The following is a 24,775-nucleotide window of genomic DNA, read 5'->3' as shown; positions in this document are numbered from 1 at the left end:
CTATGTTGTCTATGTGTGACGTTTCAAGGGGACGATCCATATATACAACCGAACTGGGGAGACAGAATTCAGGGAGATGAGGGCAGGGGTTAGGGGCATAGCTCCTGGCAGGTCCATTATCAGCAAGCGGTGCGTGTATGATAACTTATTGTGTGCCTAAACTCAACAGTGACTGATGCAGCATTTCCATTTATCAACCAGTCCTATTGGCCTTGCCAGGGCTTGCTGGAATCCTGTTGGCCTTGTCAATGCTTGTTGGATTAGGGTGGGTAATATTTTAGTTTGGGCTGCAGAGATGGAAATTGAAGACTATGTAACTGAGCCCTTCCAAATCAGATGAACTGATCTTTGAGCTAGCTTTGATGGTAGTAGGGCTAGGTGTGGGTAGAATGTTGGCTAGGGAAAAATGGGTCCTCCACCCTTCCCCAGCGTTAGCATCAAAAATCTGGGGGTGAGTTGGGATGCTGACCTCTCTTTTTCGGCCCAAATCCAACAGGTTGTTTTAGTAAACTAAAAAACCTTCGTAAATTCTTGCACCTGCTACCAGAAGATTGCAGTAAATCTGTAGTCCATGCCACTGTTACATCCAGGCTGGACTATGCAAACGACTTATATCTTGGCCTGCCTAATTATGCGATTAGATGATTGCAGATGGTGCAGAATGCGGTTGCGAGGCTGATCAGACGCATCCCCTTTAGGCATCATATGTCTCCGCACCTGCAAGATCTGCATTGGCTACCAGTAGCAAAAAGAATAGAATTCAAAGCTCTCACACTGGCCTACCGTGCACTGAAGGGAAAGAGCCCCAGCTATCTCAAACTAAGACTTCGCTGATATAAGCAGGTTCGGTCTTTACGTTCAAACACTCAGAACCTGCTTTATGTCCCTCGCATCGCGAAAGCCCAGCTGGGTGGAATAGCATTTTCTGCTAGAACAGCAAAATTGTGGAATGCCCTGCCGATGTTCCTCCGTCACGCAAATACAGAGTCCTGTTTTAGAAAATCACTAAAGACATGGCTTTCTAACAACAATTAGGTATGCCCCTGTCTTTTGATACCATTCCACATGTGTTGCTTGCTGCTTGAGCGCTGGGACACCTCTTTTGTTGAGGTAGCTGTTCACGCTGTATAAAACTTCAGTATTATTAAGGGCAGCTCATATGGACTGGTACCTGCTAACAGAGAAATGTATATGCCAGGCAAGGGGCTGCCCTAAGAAATTTGAAAATTTATTGGGTCCCTGAATGCTCTATTGTGGACTATCCTAGGGGGTTCTAAATTAGTGGGCTGTGAATTCTCCTCATTGAAACAATTCTCCTTAATTTTACCCAGCGGAAGCGATGCTTTTAACATCTCATAATATGCTGTTGAGCATTTTATAATTGCTTGTGTAAGAAGCTTATCTGCTGCCACCTGATTAAATATCTTAATGTTTATCACACAAGATTATCCTTCAAGTTGGACATGTTACAGCAATAATCTGACCTTTGTTGGTTATAATGAAATTCAATAAAACATTTTAGAAAACCAAATCCAAATATTCAATCATGTTTTTGGAGTTGGACTGTAGCTCCAGTACTTGTATGCGTTTATGCCTTTAGCAGTGTTGCATGATGAAGTTAGTCTAGTGCTTGTAGCCAACTTATGACGACTCCTGGAACTGTTCCCCTCCCTTTGTCCACTTCAAGAAAATGTCAACAATGGAAGTAGCTCCAGTTCTACTGTTGTTGCAAGTCAGCCATAGCACTTAGGTGTGTTGTTAATGATGTCTGCTGCTTATACTATTGCAGCCCCTCAACCATGTCAGCGGTTGTATCTTTAAGGCTACCTAAATACTTTGAGGGCTCTTACTTGTGGGGGAGGAACCAGGACTTGCTGGTCTTGTAGAAAGATCCAAACTTTGCGGTTTTTAATGAAGCTGGTTGGGTTTCTAGTATTATGTTCTATGAACTATAAACCTCTTATTTGAGTAAAATATCAGGCACAAGTACAGACCTGTGAATGGTGGTAACAATGGTGGCCAGATAGGTGGTTAAGTACATACTGCCAGTGTTTGCAACCCTAATCACAATTAAACATACTTTAAAGTATACATTAGTAATTATTGATAAAGCAGAGATCTCAAGGTTAGTGTACCCTCTGAGTTTCACTGTATGTATGAAAATAAATTTGTATCACTTGACTTACAAGTGCCACGTTATCATCGCGTTATAATTCTGTGCCCGGTTTCCCTAGAAGCCATATTTTACAGTTACATATTGTTGGAGCTCACTCCTAATATTTTTTGTTTATTATTGAGCTTGTATACCCCTGTTTATCCCATAAAAGGATAGTCAACGCAACGATATTAGTTTAATCAGACTCTCAGCACAAAACCATAATCACATATTTTATTATTGTTGAGGGTGTCAATTCTGTCTGTATGCTTGCTAAATTGTTAGTAGAAATATTAGAGAGAATATACTAAAGGCTCAACAACAGATCCAACACCATATCAAAGTTTGGAGTCAATTTAAATTATTTGAAGCATTAGAAAGTGCACAAGAAAATTCCTAATCGGATAAAAGCAATACCCCATAGAGCACCGAACAGACTATTCTAAAATGAGATTAAGGGCTCTTGAGGTCGATTCACAAAAGAATGTTGTATGTTTACACGCTTACATGTAGCTTCCTAGAATTCACAAATGTTCCCATTTGCATGCTGAAAAATTGTAGCAGTTCCCCAGCATACTACTGGGAGTGTCTTCCGGCATTTGTTGTTCCTTCAGTGCAGAGTTATACTCCGGGCACAATTGTGCATTGGGGAAAACTGCCCACTGTGAAAAAGGACGAATTTGTTTCTTCGTGGGGAATTTGTTTTCCCTGTGGAGAAACCCCTTTCCTTCCACCCCAACAGTTTGGGGAAGTTTCATTCTTCGTCCCACCCTAGAAGGGGGAGCTACTTCAGCCATTTTCCAAGGTGAGAAAAGATCAGAGAGGAGTTTATGGATGGCAATAAACTTATGGGTTTGTGCCTGTTTATAAAACCTTAAGGTAAATGATGAGGTGATTCTTTCAGTCTCCATCCATTGATTGGAGTTTACTACTGCGCAACTGTTCTCAGTGGCGGTGTACAATTAGGCAGTCATAAAACTATGCTTCTTGCAGGTGGTTAATTGAAGAAGGCATGGGCCTCTCTGTACCATTCCTTAATGATGAGCCCCAACTCATCTCGTGGTGAATCCGTGAGGGAGGATCCAAAGTGGCTCTGGGTGCAGTTTATCTGAGGGCATTGGTGTGCCCTGCCCCTTGTTTCTGCAGGGGAAACCCAGGGTGTCGAATTTGTCTTGGGTGTGGGTTTTGTGGTGGTCCATGGACAATTCTGCTCAAGAATCAGTCTTGCGGCCACGATAGCCATAGTGTACAAGTCTGGGAAACCGCCAGACCAATGCGCCTCCTATCGGCCGATTTCCCTGATAAATGTAGAGGCAAAAGTGCTTGCCAAGGCATTAGCGGACAGACTGATTTTTTTAAAAATATATCTTTTATTGAAATCACAGGGTAAAAGGCAATGTCATTAGTACATCATGGTTTCGATCACATCCCAAGGATGTCTGTCATAGTTGCAGGTACATCACATTTCGCAATTGGACAATGTTTCATGCAGTTCAACAATTGCGTGGAATGACCGTTCCCATCTGCCCAGTACAGTACACAAATTTGCACAATAAAAAATAGGAAAAAGGAACGAGTGAACAGTGCGGAACAGGGGTGCAAACTTAGAAAAGAGAAAAGAAAGGAGAAAAAAAAGAATTTAAAGAATTGGGGATCGGGGTAGGAGCGTGGTCGTCAATCTTACTTGTATTGGGTGTGTGGCCGCGGGCTGGGGCCCGCACGCGCGCCGCGCTGGCTCGGGTGTCTCGGAGCGATGTTGATGGGTCCTCACCCAGCGAAGGGGGGGGTCCAGAGGGGGCCCGTGGCATGAGGTGTGGGGCATGTACAAGGTGTCAGGCGGGCTCGTCCCGCGTCAGCTGCGGCGTGTCTGCGCCAGTGGGTGCCACAGAGTCGCCTGGAGGCTGGGTGGGTGGGCTACTGCCAGGAGGGGCAATGGCGCGGTTTGCAGTCGGTGATGCAGTAGGGTCCGCCCGGGTGTCTTTGTGCAGTGAGCCCAGCATCGCGTCCCACAAGTCAGCGATCGGGAATTTCCGCAGTCCCGCAGTTTCCTCATTATGTAAAGTGATACTTCCTGCTTTCGCCCAGTTATCCAGGGAGGCTCGCCAATGCGTCGTCAGAGGGGGGGGGATCGCTTCCAGTGTTTCGTAATCAGCCGTTTAGCTGTTATGAGGCCTAGGTCCCAGAAACATGAAGGGACTTTGTTATGTTTGGTTCTCTTGTAAACACCCAGTATGCATGCCTCCCACGTGTGTGGTATTTTCAGATCGGTGCAGCTTTCCAGTGTTTGTATCAGTGCCTGCCAGTATGCCCGGAGGTGTGGACAACTCCAGATCATGTGCAGAATATCTGCACCTTCCAGGGTGCATCGTGGGCAACTAGCTGTAGCCCCCGGGAAATATGAGTTGATTTTGTCCGGGGACAGGTACGCGCGGTGTAAAATGTAGAATTGAATGAGTTTAAATCGTGCATTACGTGGAACGTTCCTCGGGCCCGCTAGCACCATTTCCCACTCCTTTTCCGTCCAGTCCCTGCCTGTCACCCACTTATCTCTCAATGACTGTAGGCTTTGGTGTGTGTGCGATAGCAGTGCGTACGTCAACCAGTGCACCACATGCGTGCCGTTCCCCATAACATGTAGGTGTTGTATTAGTTGGTATGTGGGTGGTTCTTCCGCTATTGATCCCCACTTTCGTGAGTACGTCAGTACTATGGAGGCTTGCAACAGGAACTGCCCCGCCGGTAGGCCGGTATCTTCCGCCAGTGTTGCAAAAGGAAGCAGTGCGCCATCGGCATATAAATCTGCCATAGTGTCTATTCCCGTGCGTGTCCAATGGTCTAGCGCTGCGTCTGAGATGGTAGTCGAGGCTGTGGGTGTACCTAAGAGTGGCAGGGCTGGGGCGTACGGTTTGACATGTTTAGTGAGCTTCAGACTCCTGTTATAGCATTTGACAGCAACTGCCGTGTGTAGCTGGGTCGCTCTCCTGGTGGGTGCCAAGGGGTGGAAGAGGGAGTGGATCTGGGCGTGTGTCAACATATCATCGGCCGTGGCCGTGTCAGGCAGGTGCCTGCCCGCTAGCCAGGCCGTCACCCATTGCAACTGTGCCGCCAGGTAATAGAGTTCTAGGTTTGGGACCGCGAGACCCCCATCAGTCACAGGGGCATAGAGTTTCCTCAGGGCCACTCTAGGTCTCCCGGTATTCCATATCAGATCTCTAAGCATGGACTCCAGCTCCCGGAATGTGCAGGTTTGGACGTATGTTGGGATATTGGCAAAATAATACAGGAAGTTAGTAAACAACAAAGGTCCTAGTTCTCATGGCAATTTTCTTTTGCTGCACTGTAAACATCCATGGTCAAAATTTGTTATCCAGGGGATCTCTTTAGTCTCAAGAGAATCCTAAGATGTTTCAATCTATTGCCTCATTAAAACCACAACCTCTCTGATTGATACATACAGGACAGCACAGACAAAAAATGTGTGAAAAGCGAGATGACACCTCACGGGCGCACCACCAATGGGACCCCTGGTTGGTACTCACCAGGATGGCCCTGTTCTCATCATCGGTGTCATCAAGCTAAAACCAAAAAACGTGTCTCGAACCTCAAAAATAAAAAGACAGTGAATGGTGCCGTGGACACAACTTATATGTGACAAAACTAACAACATTTAACATATAAGTCACTGGGCAACTAGGACCACAAACTTTAATTTTCTCTTTTCTCTGTTGCAAAACAGTGAACACACATATACTAAAAAAGAAGAGAGTAAATACTACCTATCGATTTACTCTCTACTCACAGCCGACATGTTTCATTGCCTTGGTTTTTATCAGGCAATTTCTTCAGGGCAATACATTTTAAATGCCACCGCAAGAGACACTGAAGCTTGAGTGCTGTAACATAAACAAACAGGAGTATGGTCACCTGGTGTCCCTATCTGTTTTTTGCGTATCAAACTATCAAACCACCATGCTGTATTAGTAAATAAATGAAAGAATAAATGAAAAGCTACCATTTACCCTGCATGCAGTTTTGCCTCTCATACCAGTGATGAAGTAATATTAAAAAACGGGAACCAGCTCCCTTAGGTAAACATGGTCCTTACTCTCCGTACAAGAAAGTCACTAGAATGTAAAAACACACAGACAATTCAATGCTTTTAGTATAGGGGCTTACCAATGCTTCGCGTGTTGTGCATAGCCTACATATAGTTAAACTAAATGTTACCGGTTTTAGAGTAGCGGTCGGCGTCCTCTCAACCCTCGAGCGCCGACCGACTAAGTCTCTGTTTATTTACCGCGTGGATGCGCGTTGCGATTGGTCCGCCCTGGTCCATCACGTGGGTCGGGGCTGCCGGTTTCTAGGCTATCCGATTGGTTCCTGCAAACGCGTACAGCGCATTCGATAGGTCCCTAGCGTCAAAAGACACGGGACCTGGCCGTCGGGTTTCGGGGGGTGTGATAGGATCCAGGCTATCCTGTTATTAAATGCCGGTCTTCAGAAAAAAGACGCGGCCATTTATAAACGGTCTTGTAGACCCGAAACACCATAGAGATTGAGCCTGTGTGGCGTTATTTAACATACGCCCATGTTTATAACTAGACTACACTATGGGAACGTTCAGAAGTGGTTCAGCGTGTCCTATATAGAACTAGTATAAACAAATAGGATTTGGAAAAAGCGCAGTCTATTGGGGCCGGTCTTCCGAAAAAAGGCTCGGCCATTTGTAAACGGACATTTGCGCCAGCAACAGTGTGGAGATAGGGATTAAATCAAGGAAGTATAGACCCATGCTTGTAGATAGACTGCATGATTGGAACACTCAGAAGTAATTCCACGTGTCCATTATTTAGCTAGTGTAAAATATAGATGTTAGATTATAATGGCAGCTCAACTCATCCTATAAGGGAAAGGCACCCCGGGCGAAGAAGACAGTTATAGGCTAATACATGTGAACGCCTAGTCAGATCAGGTGTGGTGGAAATTACAGTTCTCCTGAAGTGAAAAGTAGGGTCTTAGTTATTGATGTTATCATATTAGATGTTAGTATAGAGTGTTAATTTTAGGATGGAGGAGGCCACCAATCTACGAAGACATATAGCCACTGCGCTAGGAGACAGTTCTTTTGATAGTTAACGCAACTTGTTCCATTCCAGTAATTCGTTCAACCCTTTCTGTTCGCTTTGTTCTTGGTATATCCAACGGGCTTCCTTGTTGATTAATCGTCTTTCCACAGATTGCGCATCGCCCATCACTCTCTCCAACACTACCCAGGTGAAAGTGTGTTTATTCCGGTGGCAATGTTGCACTAGCTTGGTAGTCAGTTTTCCAATCCTTATTGTGCTAACATGCTCCTGGATGCGGAGTTTGATCTTTCGTGTGGTGAGGCCAATGTATTCCAGACCACACTCACATTTCAGTCTGTATACAACGTTAGTTGTATTACAGTTACTGAAACGGTTCAGTGACCAGGTGTTTCCAGATTGGAGAGTCACGGAGGTGGTCTTCTTCGTCAGGGGGCACACAGAACAGCTCCCGCACGGGTAGTGTCCTTTCGGGATGGTAGTGTTCTCATTTTCTGGTCTTCCGACGATTCTGGTGTGGACTAGTTTGTCTTTTAGGTTACTTGCTCTTCGAAAGGCAAACCGTGGTGGTGGCATCTTGAAGTCCGCTGTTGAAAGTAGAGACCAGTGTTTCCTGATCGACTGGCGGATTTTTGTAGCCATGGGATCATAAGTCATAACTACAGGTAAACAGTCTGACTTCTCTTTGACTTGTGTCTCTAACAAGACTGCTCTCGGTGTATTCAAGGCTCTTTTCTGGGCTTGCTTGACCACTCTACGTGGATAGTCACGGGCTTCCAGTTTCGAGCTTAAGACACCTGCTTGTTCCTTATATAGTTCCGTAGATGAGCAGTTTCGCCTGTACCTGAGAAATTGTCCTACAGGGAGATTGACTCCTGCCTTCTACATCCTGCCCAAGATACATAAGCCGGCCCGGCCTCCGCCGGGCCGGCCAATTGTATCTGGAATTCAATCAATCCTGGAGCCCTTATCACAGTTCGCTGACTACTATCTCCGTGAATCAGTGGTAACCCAGAATTCGTACGTCAAGGACACCATGGACATCTTAAAAGTCCTGGACCAAATAACATTTGACCCGGCCAATGAATATATTGTGACCATAGACATAGAGTCCTTGTACTCATGTATCCCTCAGGATGCCGCATTAGTGGCCGCGTCGAGAGCTTTAGCCAAACAGGAATGGTTCTACGACGCCCCACAAAGCTTTGTGTTACAGTGTGTGGAAATCGCTCTCACAAGGAACTTTTTCTGTTACAAGGATGACCTATTTCTACAAGTGACGGGAACGTCTATGGGGGCTACAATGGCACCTAGCCTGGCCTGCATTTACGTGGGCCAATTTGAGGAGCACATCATCGAATCTGACATCAATCCCTTCAGAGACCACATACGCCTCTGGAGGCGATACATTGATGATGTGCTCCTCCTTTGGACAGGGGAAGAAACACTTCTGGTCCAATTTTTAAATTGGCTGAACACCCAAGACATGAGCTTGCGTTTCACCTGGAACTACCACCATACAAAGGCGGTCTATCTAGATCTGGATATTGAGGCATCTGAAGGAGGATTCCGAACAAGTGTACATCAAAAGCCAACTGATAGGAATTCACTATTGTCGTATCGGTCATATCACCCCAGAGCACTCAGGGACAATCTCCCTGTAGGACAATTTCTCAGGTACAGGCGAAACTGCTCATCTACGGAACTATATAAGGAACAAGCAGGTGTCTTAAGCTCGAAACTGGAAGCCCGTGACTATCCACGTAGAGTGGTCAAGCAAGCCCAGAAAAGAGCCTTGAATACACCGAGAGCAGTCTTGTTAGAGACACAAGTCAAAGAGAAGTCAGACTGTTTACCTGTAGTTATGACTTATGATCCCATGGCTACAAAAATCCGCCAGTCGATCAGGAAACACTGGTCTCTACTTTCAACAGCGGACTTCAAGATGCCACCACCACGGTTTGCCTTTCGAAGAGCAAGTAACCTAAAAGACAAACTAGTCCACACCAGAATCGTCGGAAGACCAGAAAATGAGAACACTACCATCCCGAAAGGACACTACCCGTGCGGGAGCTGTTCTGTGTGCCCCCTGACGAAGAAGACCACCTCCGTGACTCTCCAATCTGGAAACACCTGGTCACTGAACCGTTTCAGTAACTGTAATACAACTAACGTTGTATACAGACTGAAATGTGAGTGTGGTCTGGAATACATTGGCCTCACCACACAAAAGATCAAACTCCGCATCCAGGAGCATGTTAGCACAATAAGGATTGGAAAACTGACTACCAAGCTAGTGCAACATTGCCACCGGAATAAACACACTTTCACCTGGGTAGTGTTGGAGAGAGTGATGGGCGATGCGCAATCTGTGGAAAGACGATTAATCAACAAGGAAGCCCGTTGGATATACCAAGAACAAAGCGAACAGAAAGGGTTGAACGAATTACTGGAATGGAACAAGTTGCGTTAACTATCAAAAGAACTGTCTCCTAGCGCAGTGGCTATATGTCTTCGTAGATTGGTGGCCTCCTCCATCCTAAAATTAACACTCTATACTAACATCTAATATGATAACATCAATAACTAAGACCCTACTTTTCACTTCAGGAGAACTGTAATTTCCACCACACCTGATCTGACTAGGCGTTCACATGTATTAGCCTATAACTGTCTTCTTCGCCCGGGGTGCCTTTCCCTTATAGGATGAGTTGAGCTGCCATTATAATCTAACATCTATATTTTACACTAGCTAAATAATGGACACGTGGAATTACTTCTGAGTGTTCCAATCATGCAGTCTATCTACAAGCATGGGTCTATACTTCCTTGATTTAATCCCTATCTCCACACTGTTGCTGGCGCAAATGTCCGTTTACAAATGGCCGAGCCTTTTTTCGGAAGACCGGCCCCAATAGACTGCGCTTTTTCCAAATCCTATTTGTTTATACTAGTTCTATATAGGACACGCTGAACCACTTCTGAACGTTCCCATAGTGTAGTCTAGTTATAAACATGGGCGTATGTTAAATAACGCCACACAGGCTCAATCTCTATGGTGTTTCGGGTCTACAAGACCGTTTATAAATGGCCGCGTCTTTTTTCTGAAGACCGGCATTTAATAACAGGATAGCCTGGATCCTATCACACCCCCCGAAACCCGACGGCCAGGTCCCGTGTCTTTTGACGCTAGGGACCTATCGAATGCGCTGTACGCGTTTGCAGGAACCAATCGGATAGCCTAGAAACCGGCAGCCCCGACCCACGTGATGGACCAGGGCGGACCAATCGCAACGCGCATCCACACGGTAAATAAACAGAGACTTAGTCGGTCGGCGCTCGAGGGTTGAGAGGACGCCGACCGCTACTCTAAAACCGGTAACATTTAGTTTAACTATATGTAGGCTATGCACAACACGCGAAGCATTGGTAAGCCCCTATACTAAAAGCATTGAATTGTCTGTGTGTTTTTACATTCTAGTGACTTTCTTGTACGGAGAGTAAGGACCATGTTCACCTAAGGGAGCTGGTTCCCGTTTTTTAATATTACTTCATCACTGGTATGAGAGGCAAAACTGCATGCAGGGTAAATGGTAGCTTTTCATTTATTCTTTCATTTATTTACTAATACAGCATGGTGGTTTGATAGTTTGATACGCAAAAAACAGATAGGGACACCAGGTGACCATACTCCTGTTTGTTTATGTTACAGCACTCAAGCTTCAGTGTCTCTTGCGGTGGCATTTAAAATGTATTGCCCTGAAGAAATTGCCTGATAAAAACCAAGGCAATGAAACATGTCGGCTGTGAGTAGAGAGTAAATCGATAGGTAGTATTTACTCTCTTCTTTTTTAGTATATGTGTGTTCACTGTTTTGCAACAGAGAAAAGAGAAAATTAAAGTTTGTGGTCCTAGTTGCCCAGTGACTTATATGTTAAATGTTGTTAGTTTTGTCACATATAAGTTGTGTCCACTGCACCATTCACTGTCTTTTTATTTTTGAGGTTCGAGACACGTTTTTTGGTTTTAGCTTGATGACACCGATGATGAGAACAGGGCCATCCTGGTGAGTACCAACCAGGGGTCCCATTGGTGGTGCGCCCGTGAGGTGTCATCTCGCTTTTCACACATTTTTTGTCTGTGCTGTCCTGTATGTATCAATCAGAGAGGTTGTGGTTTTAATGAGGCAATAGATTGAAACATCTTAGGATTCTCTTGAGACTAAAGAGATCCCCTGGATAACAAATTTTGACCATGGATGTTTACAGTGCAGCAAAAGAAAATTGCCATGAGAACTAGGACCTTTGTTGTTTACTAGCTTTCAGAGTGGAGGGCGTCCTAGTTCTGTTTGTCTTTCCCTCTAGACTCCCATTTTTGTAGTGCCTGGTGTACGGCGGCTCAGCCGTGAGAGTACTCTCATACAACCTGACGTCGTATCTCTGATTTTTAATACATAAGTGTGGTCACCCCAACCTGGCTTCCCTACCACTCGCCGCAATATCAAACCACCAATAAGACTGTAGTCTGAGAATGGACAAAAATTGCCTGGCTTTCACGAATGAACAGATCGCGGCAATTTTTGCACGTCCATCATTATTTGAAGGGAATCCCCTCTCTGGTAATAATAAAGTCAGAGAAGAATGGGAGAAACTAAGTAACTTGAAAAAGAAACACATAAGAATTGCTCTGCATGGGGCTCTTATGACTGAATACTACCAGGCTGGAGCTTCACCTGCAAGTCTAATAGTGAGAATTGAACCGAGGATATTCCTTGATGACAAACAGTTCCGACGTGATTGGAGCTTCATTGCTAATAAGTGTACCAGGGACTGGTTAATATTGATAATAAGCACAGCTCAGAGACTAAGTGAAGAAGTACTTAAAGAGATCGTAGAACTGGAGGAGGCCATTAGTCGAGACAGTAGTTTCACTGACGCGAAAGACCATCTACAAAAAATTCAAGACGATCTGGAAGAATATAAACAATATATGATAACACAGAAAATAAGGGGATTGCAGCGTAATTTGCAACGCTACACACATGAGTGGGCTTTTCCCTACGTTAGTGATTCATATTACGAACCGGCTCAAGAACAACAACAGCCACAGCAGTTCGGAGGAGGGAGAAGAGGCAGAGGAGCCAGATTCCAACCACAAAGACGAACACCTGCGAACTGGACATTCGATAATACATCCAGTGAGGACGAACCTGAGCCAGGACCCAGCACCAGCAGAGTAAGATTTAACCAGTCGGAAGCCTCCAACACTGACCTGAGTACCTTGCTACGGAGTTTTTTAGAACAGGGACAAGCGTCCAACAAGGGACCGGGACAACAGGGAAAAGGAAAAGGACGCGGCAGTCGGTTACCACAACAATGGCAAACATTCTCCCCACGACAGACACGGAGCAGGGGAAAGAAGCCACTGTAATGAGCATTGTGGTCAACTTGTCCGACCATCAATTAACAATTGAAGAAGAACATGTACTTAACAAGGGGTTGGGATTTGTTCCCACCCCGATTCATGATGCCTTCAAATGCAGGACTGAGTTTCATGAGACCATGAGAAAGATTAAACTAAAAAAATGTTTTGCCAAACAACCATCTGAGGAGAATAAGGGCTTCAATACCAACCTAAAAAAACCTTCTACTTTTTGCCCACCAATCGGGTCTGTAGGCCCCGAAGTGGCAGTATTTGAGGCTAAAGTTCTGGAGGAAATTGGAAAAATAGAGAATAACAACAAATCAGGCGGATTCAAAAATATGACGAAAAGTGACTGGGAGGCCATGAAGTCCCTCCAGAGGAATGACAACATCACTATAAAAAGCGCCGACAAGGGCGGAGCCATCGTTGTATTAAACACCTGTGACTACGAGGCTGAAGTTCGCCGTCTACTTAATGTGAGGACTAACTACCAACCACTCACTAAAGACCCTACCCCAGATCTTTTGAAAATGATCACTGACCTAGTGGGTACTGCGAAGGAGAAGAAATGGATAAGTGTGAAGGAAGCGGAGTTCCTCGTTAATACCAACCCGAGGACTCCTGCCTTCTACATCCTGCCCAAGATACATAAGCCGGCCCGGCCTCGTTCGGGCCGGCCAATTGTATCTGGAATTCAATCAATCCTGGAGCCCTTATCACAGTTCGCTGACTACTATCTCCGTGAATCAGTGGTAACCCAGAATTCGTACGTCAAGGACACCATGGACATCTTAAAAGTCCTGGACCAAATAACATTTGACCCGGCCAATGAATATATTGTGACCATAGACATAGAGTCCTTGTACTCATGTATCCCTCAGGATGCCGCATTAGTGGCCGCGTCGAGAGCTTTAGCCAAACAGGAATGGTTCTACGACGCCCCACAAAGCTTTGTGTTACAGTGTGTGGAAATCGCTCTCACAAGGAACTTTTTCTGTTACAAGGATGACCTATTTCTACAAGTGACGGGAACGTCTATGGGGGCTACAATGGCACCTAGCCTGGCCTGCATTTACGTGGGCCAATTTGAGGAGCACATCATCGAATCTGACATCAATCCCTTCAGAGACCACATACGCCTCTGGAGGCGATACATTGATGATGTGCTCCTCCTTTGGACAGGGGAAGAAACACTTCTGGTCCAATTTTTAAATTGGCTGAACACCCAAGACATGAGCTTGCGTTTCACCTGGAACTACCACCATACAAAGGCGGTCTATCTAGATCTGGATATTGAGGCATCTGAAGGAGGATTCCGAACAAGTGTACATCAAAAGCCAACTGATAGGAATTCACTATTGTCGTATCGGTCATATCACCCCAGAGCACTCAGGGACAATCTCCCTGTAGGACAATTTCTCAGGTACAGGCGAAACTGCTCATCTACGGAACTATATAAGGAACAAGCAGGTGTCTTAAGCTCGAAACTGGAAGCCCGTGACTATCCACGTAGAGTGGTCAAGCAAGCCCAGAAAAGAGCCTTGAATACACCGAGAGCAGTCTTGTTAGAGACACAAGTCAAAGAGAAGTCAGACTGTTTACCTGTAGTTATGACTTATGATCCCATGGCTACAAAAATCCGCCAGTCGATCAGGAAACACTGGTCTCTACTTTCAACAGCGGACTTCAAGATGCCACCACCACGGTTTGCCTTTCGAAGAGCAAGTAACCTAAAAGACAAACTAGTCCACACCAGAATCGTCGGAAGACCAGAAAATGAGAACACTACCATCCCGAAAGGACACTACCCGTGCGGGAGCTGTTCTGTGTGCCCCCTGACGAAGAAGACCACCTCCGTGACTCTCCAATCTGGAAACACCTGGTCACTGAACCGTTTCAGTAACTGTAATACAACTAACGTTGTATACAGACTGAAATGTGAGTGTGGTCTGAAATACATTGGCCTCACCACACGAAAGATCAAACTCCGCATCCAGGAGCATGTTAGCACAATAAGGATTGGAAAACTGACTACCAAGCTAGTGCAACATTGCCACCGGAATAAACACACTTTCACCTGGGTAGTGTTGGAGAGAGTGATGGGCGATGCGCAATCTGTGGAAAGACGATTAATCAACAAGGAAGCCCGTTGGATATACCAAGAACAAAGCGAACAGAAAGGGTTGAACGAATTACTGGAATGGAACAAGTTGCGTTAACTATCAAAAGAACTGTCTCCTAGCGCAGTGGCTATATGTCTTCGTAGATTGGTGGCCTCCTCCATCCTAAAATTAACACTCTATACTAACATCTAATATGATAACATCAATAACTAAGACCCTACTTTTCACTTCAGGAGAACTGTAATTTCCACCACACCTGATCTGACTAGGCGTTCACATGTATTAGCCTATAACTGTCTTCTTCGCCCGGGGTGCCTTTCCCTTATAGGATGAGTTGAGCTGCCATTATAATCTAACATCTATATTTTACACTAGCTAAATAATGGACACGTGGAATTACTTCTGAGTGTTCCAATCATGCAGTCTATCTACAAGCATGGGTCTATACTTCCTTGATTTAATCCCTATCTCCACACTGTTGCTGGCGCAAATGTCCGTTTACAAATGGCCGAGCCTTTTTTCGGAAGACCGGCCCCAATAGACTGCGCTTTTTCCAAATCCTATTTGTTTATACTAGTTCTATATAGGACACGCTGAACCACTTCTGAACGTTCCCATAGTGTAGTCTAGTTATAAACATGGGCGTATGTTAAATAACGCCACACAGGCTCAATCTCTATGGTGTTTCGGGTCTACAAGACCGTTTATAAATGGCCGCGTCTTTTTTCTGAAGACCGGCATTTAATAACAGGATAGCCTGGATCCTATCACACCCCCCGAAACCCGACGGCCAGGTCCCGTGTCCTTTGACGCTAGGGACCTATCGAATGCGCTGTACGCGTTTGCAGGAACCAATCGGATAGCCTAGAAACCGGCAGCCCCGACCCACGTGATGGACCAGGGCGGACCAATCGCAACGCGCATCCACACGGTAAATAAACAGAGACTTGGTCGGCGCTCGAGGGTTGAGAGGACGCCGACCGCTACTCTAAAACCGGTAACATTTAGTTTAACTATATGTAGGCTATGCACAACACGCGAAGCATTGGTAAGCCCCTATACTAAAAGCATTGAATTGTCTGTGTGTTTTTACATTCTAGTGACTTTCCTGTACGGAGAGTAAGGACCATGTTCACCTAAGGGAGCTGGTTCCCGTTTTTTAATATTACTTCATCACTGGTATGAGAGGCAAAACTGCATGCAGGGTAAATGGTAGCTTTTCATTTATTCTTTCATTTATTTACTAATACAGCATGGTGGTTTGATAGTTTGATACGCAAAAAACAGATAGGGACACCAGGTGACCATACTCCTGTTTGTTTATGTTACAGCACTCAAGCTTCTGTGTCTCTTGCGGTGGCATTTAAAATGTATTGCCCTGAAGAAATTGCCTGATAAAAACCAAGGCAATGAAACATGTCGGCTGTGAGTAGAGAGTAAATCGATAGGTAGTATTTACTCTCTTCTTTTTTAGTATATGTGTGTTCACTGTTTTGCAACAGAGAAAAGAGAAAATTAAAGTTTGTGGTCCTAGTTGCCCAGTGACTTATATGTTAAATGTTGTTAGTTTTGTCACATATAAGTTGTGTCCACTGCACCATTCACTGTCTTTTTATTTTTGAGGTTCGAGACACGTTTTTTGGTTTTAGCTTGATGACACCGATGATGAGAACAGGGCCATCCTGGTGAGTACCAACCAGGGGTCCCATTGGTGGTGCGCCCGTGAGGTGTCATCTCGCTTTTCACACATTTTTTGTCTGTGCTGTCCTGTATGTATCAATCAGAGAGGTTGTGGTTTTAATGAGGCAATAGATTGAAACATCTTAGGATTCTCTTGAGACTAAAGAGATCCCCTGGATAACAAATTTTGACCATGGATGTTTACAGTGCAGCAAAAGAAAATTGCCATGAGAACTAGGACCTTTGTTGTTTACTAGCTTTCAGAGTGGAGGGCGTCCTAGTTCTGTTTGTCTTTCCCTCTAGACTCCCATTTTTGTAGTGAAAATAATACAGGAGCCTGGGTAAGACAATCATCTTCGTAAGTGTCACCCTGCTTGGCACATTGAGTGGAGGTGTCTTCCAGAAGGAAATCTGGGATGTTATTGCGCGTGTGAGGTTGCCATCTAATATGTCCTGGGGTGTCCTATAGATGTATATGCCTAGGTACTTGAACATGGTGTGGTGCCACGGCAGCCGTTCGCCTTGGATCACTATCTCGGTATCAGGGACATTCTGGTTGAATGCGTACACCCCCGACTTCGCCCAATTAACTTTAAGGCCCGACATCGCGCCAAAGGAATGGAAGATTTCTGTCAGTTCCGGCGGTATGCATGTGAGGTCCCTGATGTATAAAAGCAAGTCGTCGGCGTACAATGAAGCTATGTGTAGTCCGTCCGCTAGGGGGATACCCCAACGCGCGCCTCTGTCTCGCAATACTGCGGCTAGGGGTTCTATCGCTAGCGAGAAAAGAAGGGGGATAAGGGGCAGCCCTGTCTGGTACCACGTCTAATCCTGATGGAATCAGACATCAGTTTGCCTGTGCGGACACGCACCTCTGGTTGTTTATATAATAACCCAACCAATTCTATGAAGTCGTCACCTAAATCGAACTTGCGCAGGACTGCCAGTAAGTAGGGCCATTCGACCGAGTCGAACGCCTTTTCCAGGTCAAGGACCAGGCAGCCCGAACATGGCCATTCCGGAACTGCGTAGGCCTGGACACGGAATAGCCTCCTGATGTTCTGGGAGGTGCATCTGGCGGGCACAAAGCCATTCTGGTCAGCGTGTACCAGAGCTGGCACGAAAGCTGCCAGGCGTCTGGCCAAGGTCGACGCTAATATCTTATAATCCGTGTTGAGTAGCGCTAGCGGCCTGTACGACCCAAGGAGCATGCCATCACGGTCCGGCTTGGGGAGAGACACCACTGTCACCTCGTTCATCGACCGAGGCAGCGCTGAGTCGTCGAGCGCCGCCGAGTACACCCTAAGGAGTTCTGGGATGAGGATGTCAGAGTAGGCCTTATAATATTCCGCCGGCAACCCATCCGGGCCAGGGGCTTTACCGTTTGAGAGCGCGAAGATGGCCTCCCGTAACTCGTCAGCTGCCAAGGGGGCACCTAGGTCGTCGCGTTGGTCGTCAGTAATGGTGGGCAGTGTTATGTCCTCTAGGTAGGAATCAATGGTCTCCCGCGTGACTAGCAAGCGAGATTGATATAGGTCATTGTAGTGCGTCACAAATGCTCCGTGTATTTGCGCCTGTGTGTATACCGCCTGGCCATTGGCCAGCCGAATTGCAGTCACTGGCGGTGTGCGCTCCTCGCGCTGTATTAGCCAGGTTAACAACTTGCCGGGCTTATCCCCCCTGTGGTGTGTGCGCGCTGAGTGGGCCGCATAATTAATGTGTTTCAATCGGTCGATCAATCTGTCGTGCTTCGCTCGCGCTTCCAGTAAGGCAGTGCTGTCGTCAGTGGTCGCAGATTGTTCTAGCCGGTGCAGGGTGGACTCTAGGTGTGTGAGGTCTAATTCCAGTTGGCGCCGGGTGCGAGCCTGTGTGCCCAGACAATATCCCCGGAGGACCACCTTAAACGCGTCCCATTCTACCTGGGGTGACGATGCTGTGCCAGTGTTTTCCTCAAAATAATGTGCTGTTAGAGCAGCTATTGAGTCCCGGAACTGGCCGTCCAGTAGGACGTCTGGTTGCAACCTCCATGTTGGAATCGGGGGCCGCGGCTGCTCCCAGAACATGTCCATGACATGGGGATTATGATCAGAGTGTGTGCGGCCCATGTAACAAGCGTCAGCTACGTGTGGCAAGAGTTCACCAGACACCATGAACCTATCCAGTCTTACGTACAGTGCATGTGCACTCGAGTAGTACGAGTAATGTCGAGTGTTTGGGTTGCGGGTGCGCCATGCATCGTGTATATCCCACTGGGTGGCCCATGTTCGGAACGAGTTCGCAGTGTGGTGAGCTGATGAGTTGGGGAGTGGAGGGTGTGAACGGTCCAGGGCAGTGTCTAGTGTACCATTGTAGTCTCCTCCCAGGACCCAGGGGACGCCATGCCAGGGGGCCAAAGTGTCTGATAGTTTCGCCAGGAAATCTGCCAACCCAGCGTTGGGCGCGTACACCGAGACCAGGACCAGCGGGTTGCCGTCGAGCTTGCCATGGACTGCGACATACCGCCCCTCAGTGTCTATATGTGTCCCCAGTGTCGTCCAGGGCAGGCCCGGTCGCACCGATAACAGTGTGCCCCTGGCATAGGACGAGAAGCCCGTGGCATGCAGCTGCCCTCGCCACCTGCGTCTCAGTGTAAGCACCTCCGCGCTACTCAGGTGTGTCTCTTGTAGGAGGGCTATTTGGACGCGGTGTCGCTTCAAGTAAGAGTGAATTTGAAAGCGGCGTGCAGGTGTGTGAATGCCTCGCACGTTCCACGTGCACAATCTAACCGCAGACATTACATTGAAGAGCAAGCTCCCCCTTCCAGGCCCCTCCGACCACCCCCATGCAGGCCACATCCACCACCTGGCAGCCCCCACCCACCAGCTCGCTGAGGCAAATAATAGTTGACCACTGTAACACAAATGGGGGAAGAGGGGGAAACACGGCCAACGGAACATGCAGCCATTGAACAGCTCGAACTATCAAAATACCAAAAGGTCGGATGCAAAACGTGCTCCCGTCCATACTCTCTTGGAGAGCAACAAAGTTTTAAACCTTCTTCAGGGGGGTGGAAGTGCTATGCGTACAGTGTCTCTCGGCAAAGAGTCTATAGTATTTTCGTGGGTAGGATCGCCTCTGTCCCGGGGGTGATATACCAGTCTGTACCACCCGGCTAAGCAGGGGACCCCGCTAGGTTACACAGCAATTAACATACTTTACGTGTCCGTCGTCTTCCCCGACCAGTGGAGCCATTCACGGACTGTGCAATGGTTCGTCGCTGGGTCTCGTGGTCGGTGTGAGTCACTTCAGCGAGCAAGGGTCGTCATTAGTGTTACCCACAGTGGTCCGTGGCAGGTGCCGGTTATACTAGCCGATGTAGTCCAAAGTTTGTGGAGTGACATCCGGTCTGTTCCCCGACATTTGTGAGTCCGACATTCCGTAAATGGCTTCGTCGTCGCTTGGGAGGTCCCGCACACTGCCGCTTGCTGCCTCGCTGCGCGTAGGGGATCCACTGAGCTCCATAACAAGGCGGAGGGCGTCCTGTTTCTCCTTCCTCGAGGCGTCCGCCGGAGGGGAGGTTTGCGGTGTGCCCGCGGCATCAGGCCGTGACTGCTGGCGAGGCCTGCGCCTTCTTCTGTTACCCCCAGATTGGCGGCGGGGCGTGGGTCCTGTACGGGTCTTGGGGACTGTGTCTACACCGCTGTCCAACCAGGCCTCCACGTCCGTGGGTTCAGTGAAGAAGTGAGTGCGTTCTCCCGCCACCACCCGTAGCTTCGCCGGGAACAACAGGGAATACTGCAACCCCAGCTGTCTCAGGCGCTTTTTCACTTCCAAGAATGAATGGCGGTGACGCTGTACCTGTATCGTGTAGTCCGGGAAGAACATCACGGTCGCGTTGTCAATGCGGATCTCATGGAGTTTGTGCGTTTCTCTCAGAATCGTGTCCCTGTCCCGGTAATTCAGGATGCGGATCAGCATGGGTCTGGGATTGGACCCCGTCGCCAACGGTTTGGTGGGGACTCTGTGTGCCCGCTCGATCACAAAGTGTGGGGACAACGATCCCTCCGGCAACAGGTCTCTCAGCCACTGTTCCATGTGTACCTCAGGGGTACGTCCTTCCCACTTCTCCGGGACCCCCACTAGGCGCACGTTGTTCCGCCTTGCCCTGCCTTCCGCGTCCTCTGCCCTGTCTTCAAGAAATTCCACCCTGTTCAGCAGATCCTGTATCTGCTTATGTGACTGGTCCGCCTGAGGCTTGAGCATTTGTAAATCGCCTTCTAGGGTTGTGGTCCGCTCCGACAGTTTCTTATGATCCGCCCTTAAGTGAGTTAAGTCTATGGCCACGCTGTCTATCTTCGTGGCGAGGGACGTGCGGGTCAGTTGTATGGACTCCTCTAGTCTCTTCATGGCCGCCAACATGGTGTCTAGTTTTGCCGCCGTTTGGTCCGAGTCGGGCCTTTCCCCGACTTGTCCATTTTGCCCTTTGAATTGGGGCCGCCGGCCCCCGCTCCGGTCCGAGTTCTGGGCCCAGTAGACATCAGACGTAGTCCGCCACTTCAGCCCGGTGGTCTGGTGGAAATCCTATTGCTGTGGTCAGACAATGGGAGGCCCAGGCCCGCCTTGCGCAGTCTGGTCCCAACCTGGCTGCGTCCCTTTAGTCGTCCTTGGTAGATCTTCAACTGGCCGGCGGGGGCCTGTCGCCGGATCGCCCCCAGCAGTGATCTCACACTTGGCCGTGTCTCAAGCAATCCACGAGTGCGCCAGCCGCGTGCAAAGGAGTCACTGGTAGGCCGCAGATTAAGGCCTACAACACATGGCGAAGCCTCGGCCTGGCGTAGTTCTCGGGCCGGAGCCGGATGTAGCTTGGGCGGCTCTGGCGAGTCGCATCTCTCGGTGCGGCGAGTATGCGCCGATCGCCTTCAAAGTCGGCAGGGAGTCGGAGGATGGTGTTTCACCGCTGCGCTGTCGGTTTTCGGCTGGTTTCGGATGTATTTCACCGGATAATTACACCGGGAAGGGGAGCTCGGAGCGGAGCTCTACCCCGAGGCGTCCATTCACGTTGCGTGCTTAGCCACGCCCCCATTAGCGGACAGACTGATACCGTGCTTTCTGAAATCATATATCTCGACCAATCGGAATTCCTGCCTAAAAGAGGCACCCGCCACAATCTGCGGCGACTTTATGGTGTGCTCCTCCTCACTGACAGTCCAGAGGCCCAGCAGACGGCAGTGATGTCATTAGATGCCTCCAAGGCATTTGACAGTATAGAATGGCCCTACTTGTTTGAAGTCCTCCGCAAACTGGATTTTGGCCCCAACTTCAGTCAGTGGATAAGATTAGTATATGAGAGACCCAGTGCACAAGTGTTCAGTGTTCTGTCCAGATCCTTCACGCTGGGCAGGGGCACTAGGCAGGGCTGTCCGCTGTCCCACCTGCTCTTTGCCCTCGCGCTAGAACCATTAGCGCACTGGATTCGGAGAGATCCAATGATCTGGGGTATAGTCGCCCTGGGGAGATGGGAGGAGCATATCTAGCTATACGCAGATGATATCCTCTTATAACTGGCAAGACTGTATCATTTTTATTTTTGTTTCAGTTTAAAAAAAAATAAAAGGCATTGTTATTTACAATGCCATTAGCTTAAACTTGCGTAACTGCGAGACCTATTGCATTGCAAATGCTTGTTGTGTAAAGAATTCAAGCCTTGATTACAATATGTTTAGACAATATTGAATAATCTCTTTGAAATCCTTCAAGAGTATCTGTGGTTGCCCCAGATCCATGCCATTGCTTTAGGATAATCAGCAATTATGATATAGAATTTATATTTAGATTAATTTTATGTAACTTAAACCATTGTGGATATCTTGAAGATTTTGCATGGGTACAGTCATGTGGACTAGCGTTGGAAACTACTGAATTAACTTAAATGTTGTGTTGGAGTCATCAGTCTTTACTCCACTACCCTATGCTCCATGCAATAAAGCTCGTGCAAAAACACTGAATCATATTTTCCTTTTTACAGGGCTAGCAGTAACAATAAAGTACGAGAGCAGGTGCTCCTTGAACTGAGCTTTGTCAACTCAAATCTGCAGGTCTTAAAAGAAGAGCTTGAAGGTCTCAACATTTCTGTTGAAGTTTATCAGCACACGGAGTAAGTACCCCATCAGAAGCGTATTGTGTATATTGGAAAGCTGTGCACTCACTATTACATACAGGGCATACGGAGTAAGTACTCCATCAGAAGCGTATTGTGTATATTGGAAAGCTGTGCACTCACTATTACATACAGGGCATACGGAGTAAGTACTCCATCAGAAGCGTATTGTGTATATTGGAAAGCTGTGCACTCACTATTACATACAGGGCATACGGAGTAAGTACTCCATCAGAAGCGTATTGTGTATATTGGAAAGCTGTGCACTCACTATTACATACAGGGCATACGGAGTAAGTACCCCACCAGAAGCGTATTGTGTATATTGGAAAGCTGTGCACTCACTATTACATACAGGGCATACGGAGTAAGTACTCCAGCAGAAGCGTATTGTGTAGATTGGAAAGTGGTTTACTCACTATTACATGCAGGGCATACGGAGTAAGTACTCCATCAGAAGCGTATTGTATATATTGGAAAGCTGTGTACTCACTATTACATACAGGGCATACGGAGTAAGTACTCCATCAGAAGCATATTGTGTATATTGGAAAGCTGTGCTCTCACTATTACATACAGGGCATATGGAGTAAGTACTCCATCAGAAGCGTATTGTATATATTGGAAAGTTTTGTACTCACTATTACATACAGGGCAAACGGAGTAAGTACTCCATCAGAAGCGTATTGTGTAGATTGGAAAGTGGTTTACTCACTATTACACGCAGGGCATACGGAGTAAGTACTCCATCAGAAGCGTATTGTGTAGATTGGAAAGTGGTTTACTCACTATTACACGCAGGGCATACGGAGTAAGTACTCCATCAGAAGCGTATTGTGTAGATTGGAAAGTGGTTTACTCACTATTACACGCAGGGCATACGGAGTAAGTACTCCATCAGAAGCATATTGTGTATATTGGAAAGCTGTGCACTCACTATTACATACGAGGCAAACGGAGTAAGTACCCCATCAGAAGCGTATTGTATATATTGGAAAGCTGTGTACTCACTATTACATACAGGGCATACGGAGTAAGTACCCCACCAGAAGCGTATTGTTTATATTGGAAAGCTGTGTACTCACTATTACATACGAGGCAAACGGAGTAAGTACTCCATCAGAAGCGTATTGTATATATTGGAAAGCTGTGTACTCACTATTACATACAGGGCAAACGGAGTAAGTACTCCATCAGAAGCGTATTGTATATATTGGAAAGCTGTGTACTCACTATTACATACAGGGCAAACGGAGTAAGTACCCCACCAGAAGCGTATTGTGTATATTGGAAAGCTGTGCACTCACTATTACATACAGGGCATACGGAGTAAGTACTCCAGCAGAAGCGTATTGTGTAGATTGGAAAGTGGTTTACTCACTATTACACGCAGGGCATACGGAGTAAGTACTCCATCAGAAGCGTATTGTATATATTGGAAAGCTGTGTACTCACTATTACATACAGGGCATACGGAGTAAGTACTCCATCAGAAGCGTATTGTGTATATTGGAAAGTGGTTTACTCACTATTACACGCAGGGCATACGGAGTAAGTACTCCATCAGAAGCGTATTGTATATATTGGAAAGCTGTGTACTCACTATTACATACAGGGCATACGGAGTAAGTACTCCATCAGAAGCGTATTGTGTATATTGGAAAGTGGTTTACTCACTATTACACGCAGGGCATACGGAGTAAGTACTCCAGCAGAAGCGTATTGTGTAGATTGGAAAGTGGTTTACTCACTATTACACGCAGGGCATACGGAGTAAGTACTCCATCAGAAGCGTATTGTGTATATTGGAAAGTGGTTTACTCACTATTACACGCAGGGCATACGGAGTAAGTACTCCATCAGAAGCGTATTGTATATATTGGAAAGCTGTGTACTCACTATTACATACAGGGCATACGGAGTAAGTACTCCATCAGAAGCGTATTGTTTATATTGGAAAGTGGTTTACTCACTATTACACGCAGGGCATACGGAGTAAGTACTCCATCAGAAGCGTATTGTATATATTGGAAAGCTGTGTACTCACTATTACATACAGGGCATACGGAGTAAGTACTCCATCAGAAGCGTATTGTTTATATTGGAAAGTGGTTTACTCACTATTACACGCAGGGCATACGGAGTAAGTACTCCATCAGAAGCGTATTGTGTA

The 24,775-nt window shown here is 46.9% G+C and overlaps 1 protein-coding gene across 2 annotated transcripts in view; it reads left to right on the top strand.

The window, feature by feature from the left end:
• The window catches only part of RHPN2 (rhophilin Rho GTPase binding protein 2), a 286,819-nt gene that overhangs the window by 137,435 nt on the left and 124,609 nt on the right, over window positions 1-24,775 (top strand). For both annotated transcript variants that reach the window (XR_015302422.1, XM_086945136.1), the window contains exon 3: window positions 22,471-22,599. Coding sequence is in view for 1 of the 2 variants with exons in the window: in XM_086945136.1 (XP_086801262.1) it covers window positions 22,471-22,599 (129 nt within the window). In the remaining variant the exon portion in view is untranslated. The remainder of the gene's footprint in view (window positions 1-22,470; window positions 22,600-24,775) is intronic.

The sequence above is a fragment of the Lissotriton vulgaris genome, chromosome 12 (assembly GCF_964263255.1).
Source record: "Lissotriton vulgaris chromosome 12, aLisVul1.2, whole genome shotgun sequence".
NCBI lineage: Eukaryota > Metazoa > Chordata > Amphibia > Caudata > Salamandridae > Lissotriton > Lissotriton vulgaris.
This window is presented reverse-complemented; position numbering and strand designations above follow the sequence as displayed.